Source organism: Xenopus tropicalis, chromosome 2, assembly GCF_000004195.4.
Source record: "Xenopus tropicalis strain Nigerian chromosome 2, UCB_Xtro_10.0, whole genome shotgun sequence".
Lineage (NCBI taxonomy): Eukaryota > Metazoa > Chordata > Amphibia > Anura > Pipidae > Xenopus > Xenopus tropicalis.
In genome coordinates, this window is record NC_030678.2 from 148252033 (window position 1) to 148270838 (window position 18806).

General features: G+C 37.9%; 2 protein-coding genes across 7 annotated transcripts in view; both read right to left on the minus strand.

The window, feature by feature from the left end:
* Positions 1–2513: 2513 nt before the first annotated feature.
* bcdin3d (BCDIN3 domain containing RNA methyltransfease) lies at positions 2514–5079 on the minus strand. Its single transcript, XM_002935731.5, has 2 exons — positions 4809–5079; positions 2514–3322 (listed from the first exon to the last, which is right to left on the minus strand). The coding sequence occupies exons 1-2, from the start codon at positions 5010–5012 to the stop codon at positions 2753–2755; spliced, it is 774 nt and encodes a 257-aa protein (XP_002935777.1). The 5' UTR covers positions 5013–5079; the 3' UTR covers positions 2514–2752.
* A 2669-nt stretch (positions 5080–7748) lies between these two features.
* The window catches only part of faim2 (Fas apoptotic inhibitory molecule 2), a 37543-nt gene continuing 26485 nt past the window's right edge, over positions 7749–18806 (minus strand). For 5 of the 6 annotated variants that reach the window (XM_018091340.2, XM_012957260.3, XM_012957262.3 and 2 more), the window contains 11 exons: positions 18377–18560; positions 16588–16691; positions 16272–16336; positions 15317–15370; positions 14379–14429; positions 13856–13895; positions 12957–12994; positions 11819–11906; positions 11277–11372; positions 9487–9540; positions 7751–8445 (listed from right to left, as the gene is read on the minus strand). In XM_018091340.2, coding sequence (XP_017946829.2) covers positions 8299–8445; positions 9487–9540; positions 11277–11372; positions 11819–11906; positions 12957–12994; positions 13856–13895; positions 14379–14429; positions 15317–15370; positions 16272–16336; positions 16588–16691; positions 18377–18560 — 921 coding nt within the window. In that variant the 3' untranslated portion in view covers positions 7751–8298. 6 annotated transcript variants of the gene reach the window in all.

Consider the following 18806-nt stretch of genomic DNA (forward strand, 5'->3'; position numbering starts at 1 on the left):
TTATATATAGATTGATGGATGTGTGTAAGTTATTATGTATGTATTGCTATGTATGTATACATTTTAAGGAGTCAAACTGCAATGAAACACCCCAATCATACAGCAAAAACTACATTAGAACCTCAATAAACAGGCAAGTACATGCGAGGGTGCACAGCATGTCAGACCAGGCCTCGGGTCACATTAAGGGATACAAGGACCAACCTGTTTGAGCACAGGAGGATCCCACAGCTGCCAGAACAGGCTATGGTTGCAGTGCAAAAATGCTGACATTATCCCAGTGGAGTTATTCGAAACAAGTCTTATTTTCAAGAATTTAAGCTCCAGTTTTACTTGAATTACAAGGAATTTTAAAATATTTCAGAATGACTGAGCTACAGGCAGACAAACAGGCCTGTGCGCTAACAGGGGCAGCATTAGTAACATTCATTGCGGCCTGGGGACTGACCTTTCTAATGGATGTTTCCAACTGCACACGTGTACTGCTGTCTCACTTGTATGGGGATTAGCCCAGGAGTAAAAGATAATGGGAGAGCTTAGATAAATGCCTCACTTTGTAACCTTAAGGTATCAAACTTAGGCTCTCCAGCACAACAGGTGGCAGCCATGATATTATCAGTTGTTCTACATTAAGGTAGGAAAGTGAAGGAGAAGCAAAACTAATTTAATTTGAAATAGTGCAAAGATAATGCAATATATTTACAAAAACGCAATATTCTGTATATGATTGTCAGACTGTAGTCTTGATTTCACGATTTTTCCCCTTTAACAAATAAAAAGCAACAACAACATTAGCAATAAAAATGCCCCCTCAAAGAACAATAGTTTTTGGCTCTGGGGGTCAGTGATCACCATTTCAAAGCTAGAAAGTCAGAAAAAGAAAGTGAATAACTCAAAAACTATAGCTATTAAAAAACTAAGACCAATTGAAAAGTTGCTAAGAATTGGCCAATCTGTGTCTACAGGGTCACGACTGGAGGTCCTAGGGCCTGAGTGGAGTTGCAATCTCTGTAGCTGTGGTACTGCTGAGAAAATAATAGTGCTCTACAGAGTTACGGTAGAAAGGGACAACACTTCACTACAAATTTATTGAATATTATTACAATAAGAAGGCATGGCTAACATCAAAACTCCTTTTAATTTCCCAAATTAAGGCTTTCTTTTGTAAAGCTGTGTTGCCATCTAGTGGCAAAATGAACAAAGGCTAACACACCAAGCTTTCTCATACATGCCTTCATTGTACAAGTATAGGACCTCTAATAATGATTAATAGTATCTATCTATTATATCTAACGGAGTCTTTGGAAGATCCCACGGCTATTCTGTAATTTGGAGCTTTCTGAATAATGGGTTTCCGGATGACAGATCCCATATCTGTACTCAGCAGACAGTGACTCACAATTATTTAGCACTATCGGAAATAGATGGTTTAACTGTATTTTCTGCCACCAACGTCATGAAAAAAAAGAATCATAAGAGGAGCAAGGCTGGCAAAGAAGACTGTTAGAGGATGTTCTTATATTGACTGCATGGGTGAAGATAAATCTGGAATTTGGAAATAGTTGCAAAGGTTTGGTCAGACCCTTAAAAACAGTGAGTACTCACAAGACACCATCCCTGTGCACCTTCTTTTCACAGCAATAGTCTCATATTAATGTAGGTAGTGCCTGTGGACATCATGCCAACTGACAATATCCTTATAGCTCACCCTCCTTATCTTCCAAGTGGTGTATGACCATCTCCACAACAAATAGCAGTGCCCCTCTGCAAGAGTATCCCAGAGAGCATATACAGATACCAGAGAATGTGGGAGATGCACAGAGCTTAGGACTGCTGCCTCACAGTGCGGATGTGCTGAGTTTCATTCTGACCAGGGCAATATATGTATAAAATATATAACATATACTTTTACACGGGCCGATTCTAGCTGCCAATATTGGCCCCTTAGAATGATTTGGCATCATATCGGCCTGTGTATGTGCATTAACGACGGATCTGCCCTGAAATCAGCCAGATCTCGATTGGGAAGGTTTAAAAATTAGTCGGATCGGGGACCGCATTGGCTTGTTGATGCGGTCCCCAAACCGACTGACGCTTATACCTGTCGTTCTAATTCGCCCAATATCGTCCACCCATAGGTGGCGATATCGGGAGAAGATCCACTCTCTTGGTGACCTCGCCAAGTGAGCGGACCTTAGCGTGTATGGCCACCTTTTGATATTTACTGGCTCCTGATAAAGCTGATCCTAGTCTGTGGCAGGGACAGTGGACTGTAAGGTCAAGCGATGCAGGGATTGATGCAAACGCACTTTCTCTGTAATGTGCAACAGAACCTGTCAGCAACATAGAAAGGGGGGATACAAGTGAGGTAATAAAGAGAGCTCTTACTAGTTCATGGACTGCTTCTCCCTGACCAAAATTACATTAATCAGGGGATGGGCAACTGTGGCCCAACATCTTTAGATGGACAAATTTGTAAGTCAATAACATTGAAAGATCACGCCATACCCAACCATGGAGTTCATTTTTATGTGAATGCAAAGAAATAATTTGTTTTTTGGCATTACTTGTCTTTCAAAAACCTTGGTATTAAGAATTTTAATGCCTTTCACTGGAAACACAATAATAGTTAAATGTTAATTTTCCATATAAAAGAATAAAATCCTCTACATCCTTGCAGTAAAGAAAGTGCAAATGCCCATAGTCTCTAAATGTGGTTTCAGATTCTTAGTCTGTAAACAGTAGGATCACGTTAGCAAGGAGGCCGCTGAACTTTAAAAAGCAAGAGGCTGCGGTCCCAGCTTGTATTTCCGAAGCTGTGAATAAGCTTAGCGGTGCCCTCTCCAGTCAGGATTTGAGTTATATTCTCTGCCATATCCCCGCGGATAGATAATGAGCGGAAATGGTCAAAATCCTGCCTTCCCAGCTTGCGAAGGCGACGAGCAGCCAAACGGTAGCATTTCCAGGGTTGTGGCTCAATGAGAAGGTATTCTGAAAGGTTTGCAAGGCGGCCAAGGAAAGTTACTAGCCCCTGGTCACCATAATTGAGGTGGATCCACATGGTCACAGACATACAGAACGTAATATCAAAGGTGGAACAGCCAAACTGTTGAAGAAAATCTTTTACAGGCCCCTGAACAGCCAAGGAATCCATGATGTCTAATGTTGCATATGAAATAAAATCGGGAAATGGGTTTGAGGCCTGAGCCCTGGTTATGAGATCCGGGTCAATGTCACAGCACAGAAAGCGTAGAGCCTGGGGAACATCAGATGCCTGGCTGCATGGCTGCATGAGGTGATTATATAAAGCAACACTCAGGTCCTGCAAGGGAACATAACATTAGTTTCCTCCAAAAAGTGTCGCACAAGCAATTCACGTCAGCAATTCCCCAGAATAGTACCAGTGACACTGACTCCAGTTGATTCCCATTATGGATAATTGGAACCACCACAAGTACGGCACACTTGTACAACTGTCACCTTTACAATAATACTGACTGACAGTCCCTTTAATGTTATGGATTTATTCTAGGTGTGTACAGAATCTAGGATTTGGTTTGGGATATGGCCAAGTCTCAGGACTTTTTTGGGGGATTTGGCCAAACCCTAAGGTTAATGGTGTATGTGACATTTTCTTCACCAGCTAAGAAATTTCAATGCATTCCAAATCTCCTCTTGGTAATAAGCACTGATAGAACCAGGTCCAGACCAGGATTTAAAATAAGCCCTGGCATTCCAAATACACAGAGGTCCAAACACCCCCCGCCAGCCCAATAAAAAGTGACAGATAGAATTGCATCTGTCAGCAAACACATATTCAGCCTAAAAATGCACATGGGCCAGCAAAGAAAATGCCATGCGTGCTACTAGCCTAACACTCCCTGACAGTAAAGCTACTAGCACTGCAGTTTCTACTTCTCTGGGTTCCATAACTCTGTGGAGATTCAGTTACTCTCTGTTGCTGAGAGATAAAGGGTTAAAACACAACAAAATATATTGATCATAAAATTTTTCCCTCATATTTACATACGAAAATAAGGGTTCGGAAACAGTTCAATATTCTGCATGGCTAATTTTCTCTAAAATTACATAAAAGTCCAGTAATTTGTTCAAACAGAAACATGGCAGCATGCCCACTTGGCCATGGCAAGAGCTAAAATTCTAAACACAGCACCTCTCACACATCAAGGTTGTATAACATGTGTAGTATATTGACCTATTATCTTTTATGACCTATTTTCACTACGTCTCTATGACTGCACAAGTGCCACAGGGATCCACCGACACTTTTTAGATTGTAAGCTCTTTTGGGCAGGGCCCTCTTTACCTCTTGTATTGGTTACTGATTGCTTTATATGTTACTCTGTATGTCCAATGTATGGAACCCACTTATTGTACAGCGCTGCGGAATATGTTGGCGCTTTATAAATAAATGTTAATGTAATGTAACACTAATTGTGGGGGGGGGGAGGAGGTTTACTTGAAATGTTACTCTTTGCGTTATTAGTCCACAACTTTGAATTTGGATTAATTGGCTAGAATTATTTTTAGATACTAATAAGTTTTTCAATTAATGCAAAGTCAGGAATCACTGCCCAATAGCTCATCCCAACATAACCGTGAATGCCTCAGGCTACAGAACACTTGCTGATGGGGGCTCTGCCCGGCATTACACATAGGGAAGTAAGGGCCATACAGGTGTAAGACCCAATAGCTGGCAGGCGGAAGGATATCTATAATAATGTGAGCCAGGAAGCAGTATGAAGGCTATGAGTATTAGCTAAAAGGGAGACATCTGAACACTTCACCCCAGAGTTGCACCCCACATCCAGTCCCAGCAGAGGCCGGGCGCAGCGGTCGCTCTCAGTCGGTTTCCGGAAAAGCTTCTGAAGCAGCTCAGCCGGCAACAGGCTGATACGGTTTTCTGGCGGATTGAAGGTGTAATAGTTGGGGAAATTGCCATAAGGAGCTGCCCCCGGCTCCACATGGGGAACCGGCTCCGAGTTAGACATGTTAGTCAGGTGACCGGTGGCACGCAAGGTCGCTGCTACTTCCTACTTCCGCCCGGGACCGTCTCCAACACGTGACGTTCGGCGCCTTATTCAAATGGCTGGATGAACTGGTCACAGCGAGTAGTCATGGCAGGGTTACATGGAGGAGTTTATTCAGCTCTTGTCTGAATACTGGGGCACTTCCTGTTAATGGAAGCTGCGAAGCTATTACACACTTGCTGGTCTCGGTGTGTGCCTTTAATATTAGGGGGTTAGTGGAGCCTTCATGTACGTGGAGTGTTTTTATTTTTTTGGGGTGCTGATGGGTTTTGTGGTGTTTGGTTTTTTGAAGGAGGTGGTGTTAATTTTTTTTTTTTTGTTTCAGGTTAAGTTGGGTTGATGTGCTGCAAAATTTCAAGCTGTGGGGAAGGGTTTTGCATGATATGAATACAATACATCTTCATTTCTCCATGATGGATCTATATTAGTTACCATGGATTCAAAAGTAGAATTTATTTCTGCTTTTGAATCCATGGTATCCAGTATAGAGAGATCCATTGTTGAGGAATAAAAATGTATTGTATTCAAAAACTGCTACATGGCTCAAATCTCCTGCAACTTCCACTGAATGAAGGTTGTGACTTTACAGCTTTCCCCACCCCTTTCCTTCTTCTTTCTACATTTTTAACAATTAAAATATTTAGAATTCATTTCATCAACAGAAAGTATGTCTTTGCCTACAATAAATTTAGAATTGTTTCACCATTGATATATCAGTGAGATTTAAGTCATCTGTATCCAGATCTTCACTATTTATTGAAATGACGTGTTCTACTAGATATGTGGATTTTATAGGTGAACTATTAGTTAGTATGGATGCAGCCTTGTTTATGTATGTTTGACTAGGAGTTGAATAGAAAAAGCTTCAAGTATGATGCTTTACTACAGCCTCCAGCTCTGCCTGTGTCCATAGAAAATCGGGTGTTGTCTGGTCTGCACCTACATATTCAGTTTAAGTGGATGTATCAATTTTGATTTTTGATATAGATTTATTCTTATATTTCCTTTTGGAAGGGCCTGATACAGGATGATGAGTTTCAGTTCCAGATGACTCATCTTTAATACTAGACATTTGGGATAGTTCAGGTCCAAACAACGGTAGGTTAGTGGCAAGCATGAAGCACCTGTTTATCACCTTTGAACAGATCCTATAATTTTTTTCTTTGGTATTTCTGAGACAAAACATCACTTTCCTCTGTTGAACTTGAATATTGATTATTTTTTTTTGCATAAGCCAGTCTTTAATCCGAGAAATGTTTTTTGGAAACACGTGAAGAATAACATTTTCTTTCAGTTTTTTCTACCTGTCCAACTAAGGCAGTTTTTTAACCAAGCAGGACAGCATTATTTCTGGAGTCCTGAAATAAGAGAAGCAATCATTTTCATAGACTACAAATAAAATCTTTTTGCCAACACTTCCAACATTTAAATGTAAGAGTGTCTTAAACCCAAGCTTCCCTAGTAGTAAAGACATATTTTTGTAAAGTTAGAACAAGGGCAGACTAATGTGTAGGGTCCACTTCTTTCCGCCTGCATTTAGTAGGCAGAGGGAGGGCAGTGGATCCACTCTTAGGCTAAATGCAGGAAAGAACACAGGCTGAGAATCAGCCCCTATGCTGGCACCAGCCTGTTACCCTGCCTGCACCTGGAAACATTGTTTCTGCCTGGGAGGGGGGCAGAGGATGGTAAGAAAGGGAGGGCTGAGGATAGGCAAGGGTTTAGTTCTCTTTGCTGCTCTATATATTGATAATGGGTAGGTGCAGAGGATCTCTTGCCTTTATCTATATTATATTTGTATCATATAAATATCAGTATCTATGAGCAACAATGATATAGTTCGAACAATCCAATTTATCTTTGTTAGAAAACAGGGCCATACTAGGGTTGTGTATAGCCTATCAAATAAGAGTATGTCTTTAGGTATATTTGATATATTTATATAGATTGTAAGCTCTACGGGGCAGGGACCTCCATCCTCTTGTGTCTTTGACTCTTAACTTATTGCAACTATTACTGTATCTTGTATTTATTTGTATTTATTGTTATACTTTGTATTTATCTATTATCTTATTAACCCCCTGTTTGTATTAATGTATTCTACTGTACAGCGCTGCGTACATAAGTAGCGCTTTATAAATAAAAATATACATACATATATATTTTGACTGTGCACAAATAGCCCCTCTGTGGGTAATTAAAAAGGAGAAGATAGTGTTTTGTTTGTTTTTTTTTTAACTTTCATCTGGAACAACTAGCAGCTTGTGTAGTTTCAGCCAGGCAAAAATGTTTAATTAAATGGAACTGAGTCTTTTAGCAACCTAAAATACTATGCTAATGAGGACACCGTTTTGTGAGAGACCTGTATGAGAAATAATGCAGTTAAATATACACTTTTCCACACTTGCTTCAATTCAGAGTAACGTTAGGAATTATAATTATTTTTGGGCAGTTGAAAACTGGTTTAGGGCAAGGGCACATGAATTGTAGGTTAATAACTACATCCTCAAGTCCCTCTTGCACTAGTGTGGGCCCCCAGGGTGTTGCCTCTTGGTCCTTAACAGGCACCTAGTGCCCCCTCTTGCTTCTCCTGAAATGCTAGGGACCAAAGTATAATTTCTCTGATCTGATCAAAATGTTGAAGGCTTGCATGGAAGGCGATCTTATAAGAGGTTTGATAGAGGCTTACTGTGAAACCAATGCAATTTCACAAGAAAATAATACTCTTTATTAAATTAGTTTGTATTCATAAACAATACAGCTTATATGCGACGGAAGCAGAGAGGCATTCAAGCAATTGTCTCTGACAAGCAATGCATATTTATGAATACCAGAAAGTACAGCCATGTCCAAAGAAATGCAACAGTCAAACAAAGAAGCAAATCTAGGGCATCGCTAACTAAACAGTAATAAGTTTTGCAAGCCATATGCTTTAGGTGCACTACTAAAATACTATCTGCAAATTTCAGTAGCACATTAACCCTATAGTCTGTTTCTCCTTTTAGTATATGCAAATACACTGCATGACAAGTGGCTCAAATTCCTTATATAGTAAAAATGCAAAATCAGCAACAGGTTGCCAAATAACAGAAGCTTAACATTAAATGAACATCAAAACGTTTGTTTAACTTTGCATAAATAGTCCTTTTTTATAAGATACCATTAAAAGCTGTTATGTTTCTTTTGCCAGGTATAGCTGGTGTGCGCATATCTGAACGTGTAGGTTTAAAACCATCCAGATGAAAGCATGTTATTCTTGAGTGCCAAACAGCTGGAGTAAGAATGAAAATATGTAGATTATATCCAGATAGATGTTGAGCGCTCCAAAGATATATTCTTCGGGACTGAGAGAGTAACGCCGACTCCCCATCAGCATTTGTGTATCAAATGCCAAAAACTGCAATAAAAAAAGACAGTCAAATATTTTTATTTACATTTTTATACAAATAGACTGATATCCTTTTTCCAGTATCAGAAAATTCAGCAAAGCTTTTACAGTACTTTTTCTCATGGCAGCACTAGTAAGCCGTATTTTGAGAGGACAATCACAGTTTGTCAAACCCATGTGTCAGCCAGCTATTTATCTGATCCCTTTTCACACAAACACATTTCACTAATTGTTCCTATAAGTGGACACCTAAAATAAAAACTGTAAAAACAGTAACAAATACTGTGTTTATTTCATCCTTAGAAATTGTACTAATTGTATTATACTCTCTATTGAGAACAATGGGGCAAGGGTTTCCAGCTTCGTAATCCAGGGGTTAAGTAAAGGTAACCATACACGTTCGGATTTAAGCTGCCAATTAGGGTCCTTCAGTTGATTCAACAAGGGGCCCTCCGACAGGACTCCCCGATGAATATCTGGCCAAAAATCAGCCAGATGTCAATCCAGATTTTGGATCGAGGACCATATCGGCTCGTTGATGCTGTCCGACTTTTTGTATCTCCTTCACTGTATTGAGATAATTTAGCTCTAGGTGCGTTATCACAATGTCGACTAGGGAGCAATTTTTGGATGCTCGTTAATGTGCCGCCTGTGGAAATGGTGGTCTAAAGGATTTATTCGTTTTTTGGTTATTGTACAGAACAAAAATATAATATTGAAAAAAATATGGGAGACAGGTAATGGCACAGTGGTTATCAATGACGCCTTGCAGCAATACTGGCACTGCCCAGTGAATTCAGCTTTCCTTGTCCTTTAAATGGCATTGCCAAAACTGGCACTAAAGTATTGGGTTGAGTTTAGCAGTAGCATACTAACACATCTGCATTTATAGAAAGCTTGGGATAAAATGAATAAGCTATGTAACTAGAATCCAAAACAAAATGCATAGTATTTTAAATATCTCCACTATAATATGATCGGTGATTTCTTAGACATTTGATATATTAGAACATTAGTGAAACATAATAATGACTATTTGGCTTGTCTTACCATAGTGAACACAATTGCTCCGATTACAGCATAGACAGCATGTAGCCAAGGAATCTGTAGACAAAATATACAAATATATTAAATAAACAGTGCTTGAATAGAGTTTTGTGGATAATAATGCAATATTTGTAGTCCTATAGCAGGCAATACAGAGACAAACAAGTGGATCTTTGCCCAATTTAGTCACGCTAGTTCATAATCAGATCACATGGTGTACTCATGCAGAACTGTCAGGAAGGACCACAATTATGATCCATCGCTGTCCTTACCTCATTGGATTTTTTTAGCCTTCATTTTGTCCCTATAGACAGGACCATAAGCTGGTGACTCAGTCAAGTGGCAAAGTCAGCAGCCAATGTCAGTCCCTGTATGGCTAAGGCTAGCTTAGGAAGAAGCCAACAGAAAACAGACAGCAATGAAATGGGGGATTCTGATATTCTTCCAAAACCTCATTATTTTGTTTCTTTAAAGGAACAGTAACACTAAAAAATAAAAATGTTTTAAAATAATTAAAATATAATGTACTGTTGCCCTGCACTGGTAAAAGTTGTGTGTTTGCTTCAGAAAGACTACTGTAGTTAATAGAAATAGCTGTTGTGTAGCCATGGGGGCAGCCATTTAAATTGAAAAAAGGAGAAAAGGCACAGGTTACATAAGAAGATAACAGATAACTGTGTAGAATACAATGGGAATCTGCTGCTTATCTGTTATCTGCTTAGTAACCTGTGCCTTTTCTCCTTTTTTCAATTTAAATGGCTGCCCCCATGGCTACACAACAGGGTATTTATATAAACTGCAGTAGTGTTTATGAAGCAAACACACAACTTTTACCAGTGCAGGGCAATAGTACATAATATATTAATTATTTTTATACACTTTAATTTTTTGGTGTTACTGTTCCTTTAAAGAGCAATTCAGAAATTCTCCCCTACTGTGTGCTGTGCCCTCTGCACCGGAAGCCAACCTCCATATCGGTTTCCTAGATAGTTTTACCTTGGATTATAGTTATACACAAGGGTGTGTCAGGTTCAAAGGCTTAACGTGTTACTGACCAAACTTCGTTTATAACCAAAGCCGCTGATTACAGGGATACTCATTTATGCCTAAACTGTTTTTAAATTAACAGTTGCATCACACCATGTGCCTTGTCTGCTTTCCATCTAGAGCATGGAGACAAGTGTTACAGATTTCAATGCAGTATATTAACTTTTACTAACAAGTTCACACCTGAGAAGGAGGAATTTAAACTTTTATTTCTCACATATTGACAACTAATCTCAATGTGGATTATTTACTGTTAACAAGAGCTCAAAAACTAATTTTGTATCTGCTCAATATAAATTTACCTAAAAAACATTAAAAACAAACCTCAACTTTATTTTAATTACAGTATTTATGTCATTCTAATAGCACAAGGCTGTTGTAACACTTCCCATGTCCAACAGCCCTATACTACATATACTATGTAGGCAAAAGTATCCTGATAACCCTCCTAATTAGTATTTAAGGCACACCCCATTCTAACATATGTGTATAACACATATTCATGTATTCTCCAGCAAAAAACACTGACAGCAGAATGAGCTGTCCATTCACCATGGCACCATTATAGAATTCCACCTTTCCAACACATCAGCTCATCATATTTCTGCCCTGCAGAAATAGATACCTTTCAATTCCCCTGGAATGTATTTTAACCCAAATAATCAAAGTTTAGTTCATGCTTTAGCTTCTCTCTTTAAAAGCTTAAAAGGCATATTAACAAAATAGGTTAGGTAAAGTCAACTTACATATTGAAATGGTATGAGGATAACAAGGAAGATCCCGCTGAAGAGAAGAACCATAGATAACACAAACAGAACTCCTTGACATGAAGTGAAGTCGATCTAAAAGAAAGTGAATTATTATATTTATATGGATAAAACTTGTAGCTTCAAAACCTTAACCTACCACCTAAAGGGAATGTAAATCCTTTAGTTCCTTTAATACTTTTGGATATAAGTTTATTTCTAGTTTATTTATAGAGTTTCTTAATTACACCACTGCAATTCACCCATACTGCTCAACCCATACATGTGGAATATAGCATTGAATTCTTTACTTTGGGATTTCTTAATTGCTTTTCTATGGTAATTAAAGTTGGCTGATTGACAACGAAAGGTGCTAAATGGCACCAGTGCTGTTGTCCTTAGCATTCAATAAGATTGTTGCTTTAATGCTCAAACTGATTGATAGACTGATTAAAGCTAATTGTTCACTTGTTGCTATGGGCATCTGTACCAATCTTTGTAAATAAGCCCTCTGATTCTTTGAACACTGAAGTTTTTCTTACCTTACTTTGGAAGCTGAACAGTGTAACAGACATGCAGACCAGGGCAGTGATTCCAAGACATAAGATCACAGATTTGGTATTGTAAAAGCTGAAAGGCAAAAATGAAACAGAATGAAACTTCTAAGTTACAAGTATATAATCCATGTTTTCAAATACCTGTGTTCCCTTAATGGCGATGTTCACTTTTACCATATAGGTACAGGATCTATTATACTGTAATGCTTAGGACCTGAGGTTCTCCATATAGTTCTGTAATTTAGATCAGTGCCCTGTTTTCTTAGTTACTGAGTTAATAAATGTCTCAATATAGGTTTCAGTTGAAGCAAGAGGTGGTTTGCATCGGTAACTTTTTTGTTATACAGAAAGGCAAAGCAGTTGGCAATGCTTCACTAATATGCTTAGGGTTCATACATTTCTTATTTTGTCTGTCATTCGAAATCTACTATACTAAGGTGTGGTCTACTTAATCGGGCTAGGTGTTCTGAAGAGCGGACAGAACAAGTGTATCATGGGGAAGAGGAGAAAATGGTGAAATTAGTATTTGAAGGAGAAAGATGGGAGGGTATGAGGGATAGAAGAAGATGAGGGATGGATAGGGATCAAAAGATAAAAACAGGTGGTAGAAGTGAAATGTGGACAGGATAGAAAGAAATGAGAAACACTGGAAAGAAACATTTAGAGAAGAACATGACAGGAATAAATTGTTAAATATGGAGAAAAAGGAAAAATAATAGCATTCACCATAACAGGCCTTCTAAGTGAATACCCCTTTCCCCACTTTTGACAAAACTATTCCAACACAACATATGCTAGTATACAAAATTGTATTTCAGTGTTATTTCTATTAAGCGTTTGTAGAACATGCATCAGATTTACCTATTTAAAAAAGGTAACAATTCCATAAGAATTCTCCCACACAGACTAATATGTATGCAACCTTTCTAGATCATAAACTCAATTCACTTATATAGGCTTTTCAAATATTGTTTGCAAGACTGTGTTTGCCCCCCTTAAATAAGGGTGCCTGTAGATGATGCTGGCCGAGATATTTGACTGTTTATCACATTGTTGAGTGCTTTATGGCAAAATTGGTCTGCACCATTGCCAGGAACATGGTTAAAATACCTGCCTACATTACCTGGACAGCATTCCTGTTACGTAAGCCATGGAAAGTGTCTGAAAGACAGAAAATCACACAATAACATGTTACAGTTTGAAATGTGGGATGCCATGACAAAGGCCCTGGGCACAAAATTACATAAAGTATTTATTCACTGATTTGTCTTCAAAATATTATTTCACTATAATTACTCTTTTTGAATTTGGTTCAGTTTATTTCTGGAATTAATTTAATCAATTACAGTGTTATACCTGTACTATTTATTTATACTTCTGAAATGCATTTAGGGAAGTAAAAGAGGAAAAACATAATACCTTTATTCCCATAATACATAAATCAATTTGAGACACCTCTCTCCAGTATACAGAACACATGCAGCAAGGGAACATTACTTAACCTAAAAGGTAATGCTAAAATCTGCATTCTATTTTCCATTCTCTCTGTCCTGGCAAATCTGAGGCTAATATACATAGGAGATGGAAAACCGTCATCAAAAGGCTACTGTGCCCTTATTTGAAAATGTCCTGACACAAGGAGTAGAGTACGTCTGCCTAAAAATTCTCAAGTAAACGGTTTTGCACAGCAGTTGACATGTTACAGCTCTGTGTGTGTCAGACAGGGTGCTATTTAGGCAATAATATTACAGCTGGTGAATAGGGGAATTTTGATAGATGCTGTTTTCTGTTTTGACAACAGTGGGCAAAATACCCATCATCAGTTATTTAACACTCTAGTATTAAGCACTGCTCAGAGCTGTGGATAGAATTATATTAGCAGTATAAAACTGCTAATAAGAAAAAAAGAAAATTGTGTAAATGACCAAAGTGCTTGGAAAAGCAATTTAAATTTTTTTAGGTGGTTAGGATACCCTGTAAATATTTGAAATTATTGGGTCTTTATGGTATATTGATACTTACAAATATGCAGAGAAGAATCAGGTTCCAAGGAAACTTTCTCCTGTGAAAAAAAAATTAGTGTCATATTCAAGTAGAACTGAAGTTTTTTCAGGCCCTCCCTACCATTAATCTATTACTAGATGGAAGACAATACAGATGACTAACTAAGTTTGCCATGTAATCTAATCTAATGTATATATGAAAAACCAAATCATCTACAAATATCAAATGCATCCAAAAGACATATATTGTTATTATATTGTTCTGTATTCCTTGTTGATAATAACTTTTTATACAAGGAGAATTATATAATGCCTGTATAAACATATGGACACACTGAGCAAAAACAAATATTGTTGTTTTTTATTACCCTGGCATATGGGCTGCTTTTGGGCACTTTTTTAAACAACCAGAAAATGCGGCAACAGAGTCTGAAATTGACTCCAATTGACCTTTATTGTAATCTTCTAAAAGCACTTGTTCAGCTCATATTTCCAGGCTACTGTTACCTGACAAGCTGCAGCCAGCTTAAATAACTTCTTACCTTGGTCCAGAGCAGCAGGCCAGAACTAGGTATGTGGAGAAGAACACTGCACTGTGGGAGCATTAATAACATAGATTAGATATTATTAGATTATATCTGGCAGTAATTATCCTAGTGCTAACTAGAAAACATATGGATGTAATTGGTGGAAATGTTACAGGTATGGGACCTGTAATCCAGAATGTTTGGGATCTGGGGTTTTCGGGATAAGGGGTCTTTCCATAATTTGGATCTCTAAAATTTAACTCTACTGAAAAATCATTTACAAGCACAATTTCTCAGATGGGTGCGCACTCCAAACACAAGTGGAGGTGGTTAAGAAACAAAGCTTTATTTTACATTATAGGCATTGCCTATGACTACGTGTTAAAAAAACACAAAACGCATCAGGATTGATGTGAAATAAAGCTTTATTCCTTAACCACCTCCACTTGTGTTTGGAGTGTGCACCCATATGGGAAATTGTGCTTGTGACTGCTGGGTCTCCCCTTGCTATGGGTCTGAGGCGCTACACCTGGACCATTGGATCAGTGTGGTAAGTGTCCATGAAAAACTTTGACTTATGTGATTTTTTTTTAATAAGAACTAGTCGTGAAAAAATCCTCTCTGAGTGAAGGGTCCAGGGCAAGGCACCTGGACCAATTTTGTGAAGGGGTGAGCAAATGCTTATTGAGACTGACTTTTGGCTAAAAAAGTGGCTAAGACAGTAATTGAACCCAATAGGATAGTTTTGCCTCCAATAAGGATGAATTAGATCTTAGATCGGATTAAGTACAAGGTACTGCTTCATTATTACAGGGAAAAATGAAATCATTTTTAATAATTAGAGTTATTTGCCTATAATGGGGTCTACAGGAGATGTAATTTTCCTTTGCTAACTGCCAGTGGTTGTAACTGTAATTGTCAATCACTGCAAGGATCTAGTTCTTTATACTTACTAAGAAGCCCAGTACCATCCTGGATTGGCCTGGATATAACCCTTCACAGGGTCGCTTTAGTAACACAAAAGGAACAAAAATGAATTAGTTCACAATCATACACTATAACAGAACTTTAAAAAATTAGCAGTTCTGTGATATTCTTGCACATGACAAATGTCAAGGAACGTTTCTTGCATTTACCTGTTTCAGGAAACACCCAAGTAAATTTGTCTTGCTTTGTGTAAAGCTTCTCAGAGTTCAGTACTGTGTGTGCCAAGAAGCCCTTACACGAGCAGACAGTAAAAAAAAAGGGTATCACTGTGTCTTGTGCGCATCTAAATGGTACGCAAACTAGGAGTCCAAAGGGATGTCCTTGTATTGCCCCTATCTCACTGCCTCATGAATACAGAATGACAGCATACAAACAATATGGTAGTTTGTTCCTGACCTATTCTTTAAGATTTTACAAAAATTGCTAAATTTGAAATATAGTGACTGCGGAACAGTCAAAAAAAAAAAATCACTCAATAACAGGTAAGTTCTGTATAAAGGGACACCTACTGCGCCCAATGCGTCCCCTATAAAGATAATCTGAGGCAAGTTTACTGAACAAACCATGACTGTCTTACACCTACCTTGCCCTTAAGCAATTACCACTTGATGACATAAACACTGACTGCACAGAACAAGTTATAGGTCCATCAGTGATGGCAAATTGTCCTAATCCAGAGCAGGCCCAAACCATGATATTGCCATTACCATGTTTTACTTTTGCCACAACCAAATATGTAAACTTGGATCATTTTTCTCAATAAATAAATAAAAAAACGTTTTTGACTCTTGTTTGATTGGGTTCTTATTTATCAAGTTTTATGACTTGTGTAAAAAACAAATCACGTTTTAACTTATAGTTACAAAGAAAAATTGAAATTGCAAAAGCACCACTGTACTTGCATTTATACTAGCTACTCACCAGAATGTAAACAGGGCCACAACTGCTACAGTAACTAACAGCTGGATCATAAGGATGGCATAAACCTAAAGAAAACAATAGAATAAAATATATATATATATATGTGAGTATGTTCTTAGTCCTGTAATTCTCATTCTCTGCTTAAGAACAATGTCTTTCTGTGACTTTTGCTACAGCTGCTTCCTCACAATCCCTCTCTTTGTACCCACATTTTTACAGAAAGCAATATATATTATTCTCTGCTAATATGGCAGATGTGCATTGTCAAGGATATATAACATACCTTTCTCATAGTCTGTTTGTAAATTATACATACCTTCCTAATAAACCCTCGGCGAACAGTTTCATTATCCCAGCTCTGTGTAGTCAACATCTCTGTGTCCCCAGAATATATTCCACTGCTGCAATCTGGACTATTGTCTGAAAAACAGAAGCAGTCAGCTGCCCCTGCTTACAATGATCTGAATGCCAGCTCCTCTCCTACTGCTCAACACAGAAAGAGAAACAAAATGCCTCTACCTTTTACAGCTATTTGTATGGCATAATAACTAGGGATGCACCAAATCCAGGATTCAGTTCAGAATTGAGACAATCCCACTACTTTTTTTTTTTTAAATAAAAAGGAAAGCAGAGGTCACTGATGGGTTCTAATTTGTAAGGTACCCCCCAGTGACTTTAATCATTTACCTCTGAACTCAGGCCCATAATGGCCTACGCATCCCCTGGCACAGGTGCACTCTTTAGCCTTGGCACATGTACAGTACAGAACTGAAAATTGAAAATGTTTAGTGTCATACATGCTCCTGCAAGTCTAACTTTGGTGTAAGGTTTTTCTGAGTAGGTAGGGGAAGATGACAACTTTCCACCATGCTGAAAAATCTCCAAGATGCCCCATCTTCCCCTACCTTCCTCATACTGACACACTCTGACCCAGGTGACTATAGCTATTTCCTCTGTCATGTGACTTTAAAGGCCTAGAGAAATTACCTAATTTTTTTTTTCACAGTTGATGCATCTTTAATTAGGGCTTGATTTGGTTCAGTTAGATCTTTTGTGGAGAATGGGTTTGGTGCATCCATAAATATTACTTTATAAAAGAATTAAACAAAAAGCCAGGTATCAAATGCTTACTGGTTTCTGGCTATACTGTTGTAAGCAGACACTAGCATATTAACAGCATACAAATTCCATCCTCAAATATTTATTATTTGGGCTACTTGGTCAGAAAAGGGCCTAAAAAATAGTCTGTTTATTTATATGACCCTATCCATCATGTTTTTAGACTGAAAGCATTTAAGGATAAGCTTAGTTTCACAGATTCATAATTACTGTGGTTATTATTATTACAATAATTTATAAAGCATCAACATATTTCACAGAGCTGTACATTAAGGCAGATAACTAGTAACAAACAGAAAAGTTGATAAAGTAAGTCTATCAAAGGCTGTACTCACAAGGGCTTACAATCTATAGGGGTAAGGATAAGTGAGATGCAAAGTATGTGGCTGGTGTGGGTGAATTTATGTTGAATTAATTTCACAACTGTTAGTGAGAGGTTAAATGCAAGATGTGATGTGTAAAGATCAAAAATATGTTATAATTGTGGGAACTGGGATGTTTTTTGCGACTGCTAAAGGGTAAAACAATACATTTTAGCATTGGTGCCACACAACCCATCAGCCTGACATTAGAAAAGAAAAGAACATGACAGCAACAAGAAATTGTAGATTAGTAAGGAAAGACCATTATGGTAGAAAATATTTCACTTAGGTCAGACTGTAAATAGAGTACCACAATTATCTCTGCTGAGCAAAGTGATTTTTAAGGGGGTTTTTAAAACTGTTTTAGAAAGTAAGGCATCCATATCTGCACATATTACTAAGCTTTGTAAAGCTGCAAAGGATAATACAATATTAGCATGCATAAAAATATAACATAAGAGATGCAAATATAATTCTGCCTATGTATAAATCCTGGGTTGTCTAAAAAACAAAAAATGGACATTTGTGATTCAAGCATTATTATAAAACGTATTGTTTTAGTCATAGCTCCATGAAACAAACATATTAAAGTGCTTGTGATACCAGTCTGGACTTAAAACTTACATGGTTCCCCATGTTGCCATGAGTGTTGAGACAATGTAGGAGATGTTGCTTGCAGATAATCTGCTTTCTTTCCATCACCTGCTGTAGCCTCTTCATAGGAGGGGGGAGCTGAAGAACGGTTATTGCTGGTATGTTTTACTGTATTGCTGCCGTCATTTTCAGCACCTTTGCTGCTAACAGAGACCTTCATGAAAATAACACACAATACAGTTACTAATTGCACTTTAATCAGTAAGGCTATTTTCGGACTGTTAGCTTCCTAGAAAACAAAACATAGATCTCCAACTATGTTGTCCACAACTTATATTTACTAGAGAAAAGATTCTGAAAAATGGATGTCCCCTGAGGTGTCCTGCATGTTACTTGCCTGCATGCATATCCAATTGTGTATATTGATTACAGACATAGGGCCAGATTCAACTTGATGAGT

Excerpts from the sequence above, each read along its gene's own strand:
- bcdin3d (XM_002935731.5), bottom strand. The coding sequence starts at position 5,012 with ATGTCTAACTCGGAGCCGGTTCCCCATGTGGAGCCGGGGGCAGCTCCT. Across the intron at positions 3,323-4,808 it reads ATGTGGGGTGCAACTCTGGG|GACCTGAGTGTTGCTTTATA; the intron begins GTGAAGTGTTCA and ends GTTCCCTTGCAG.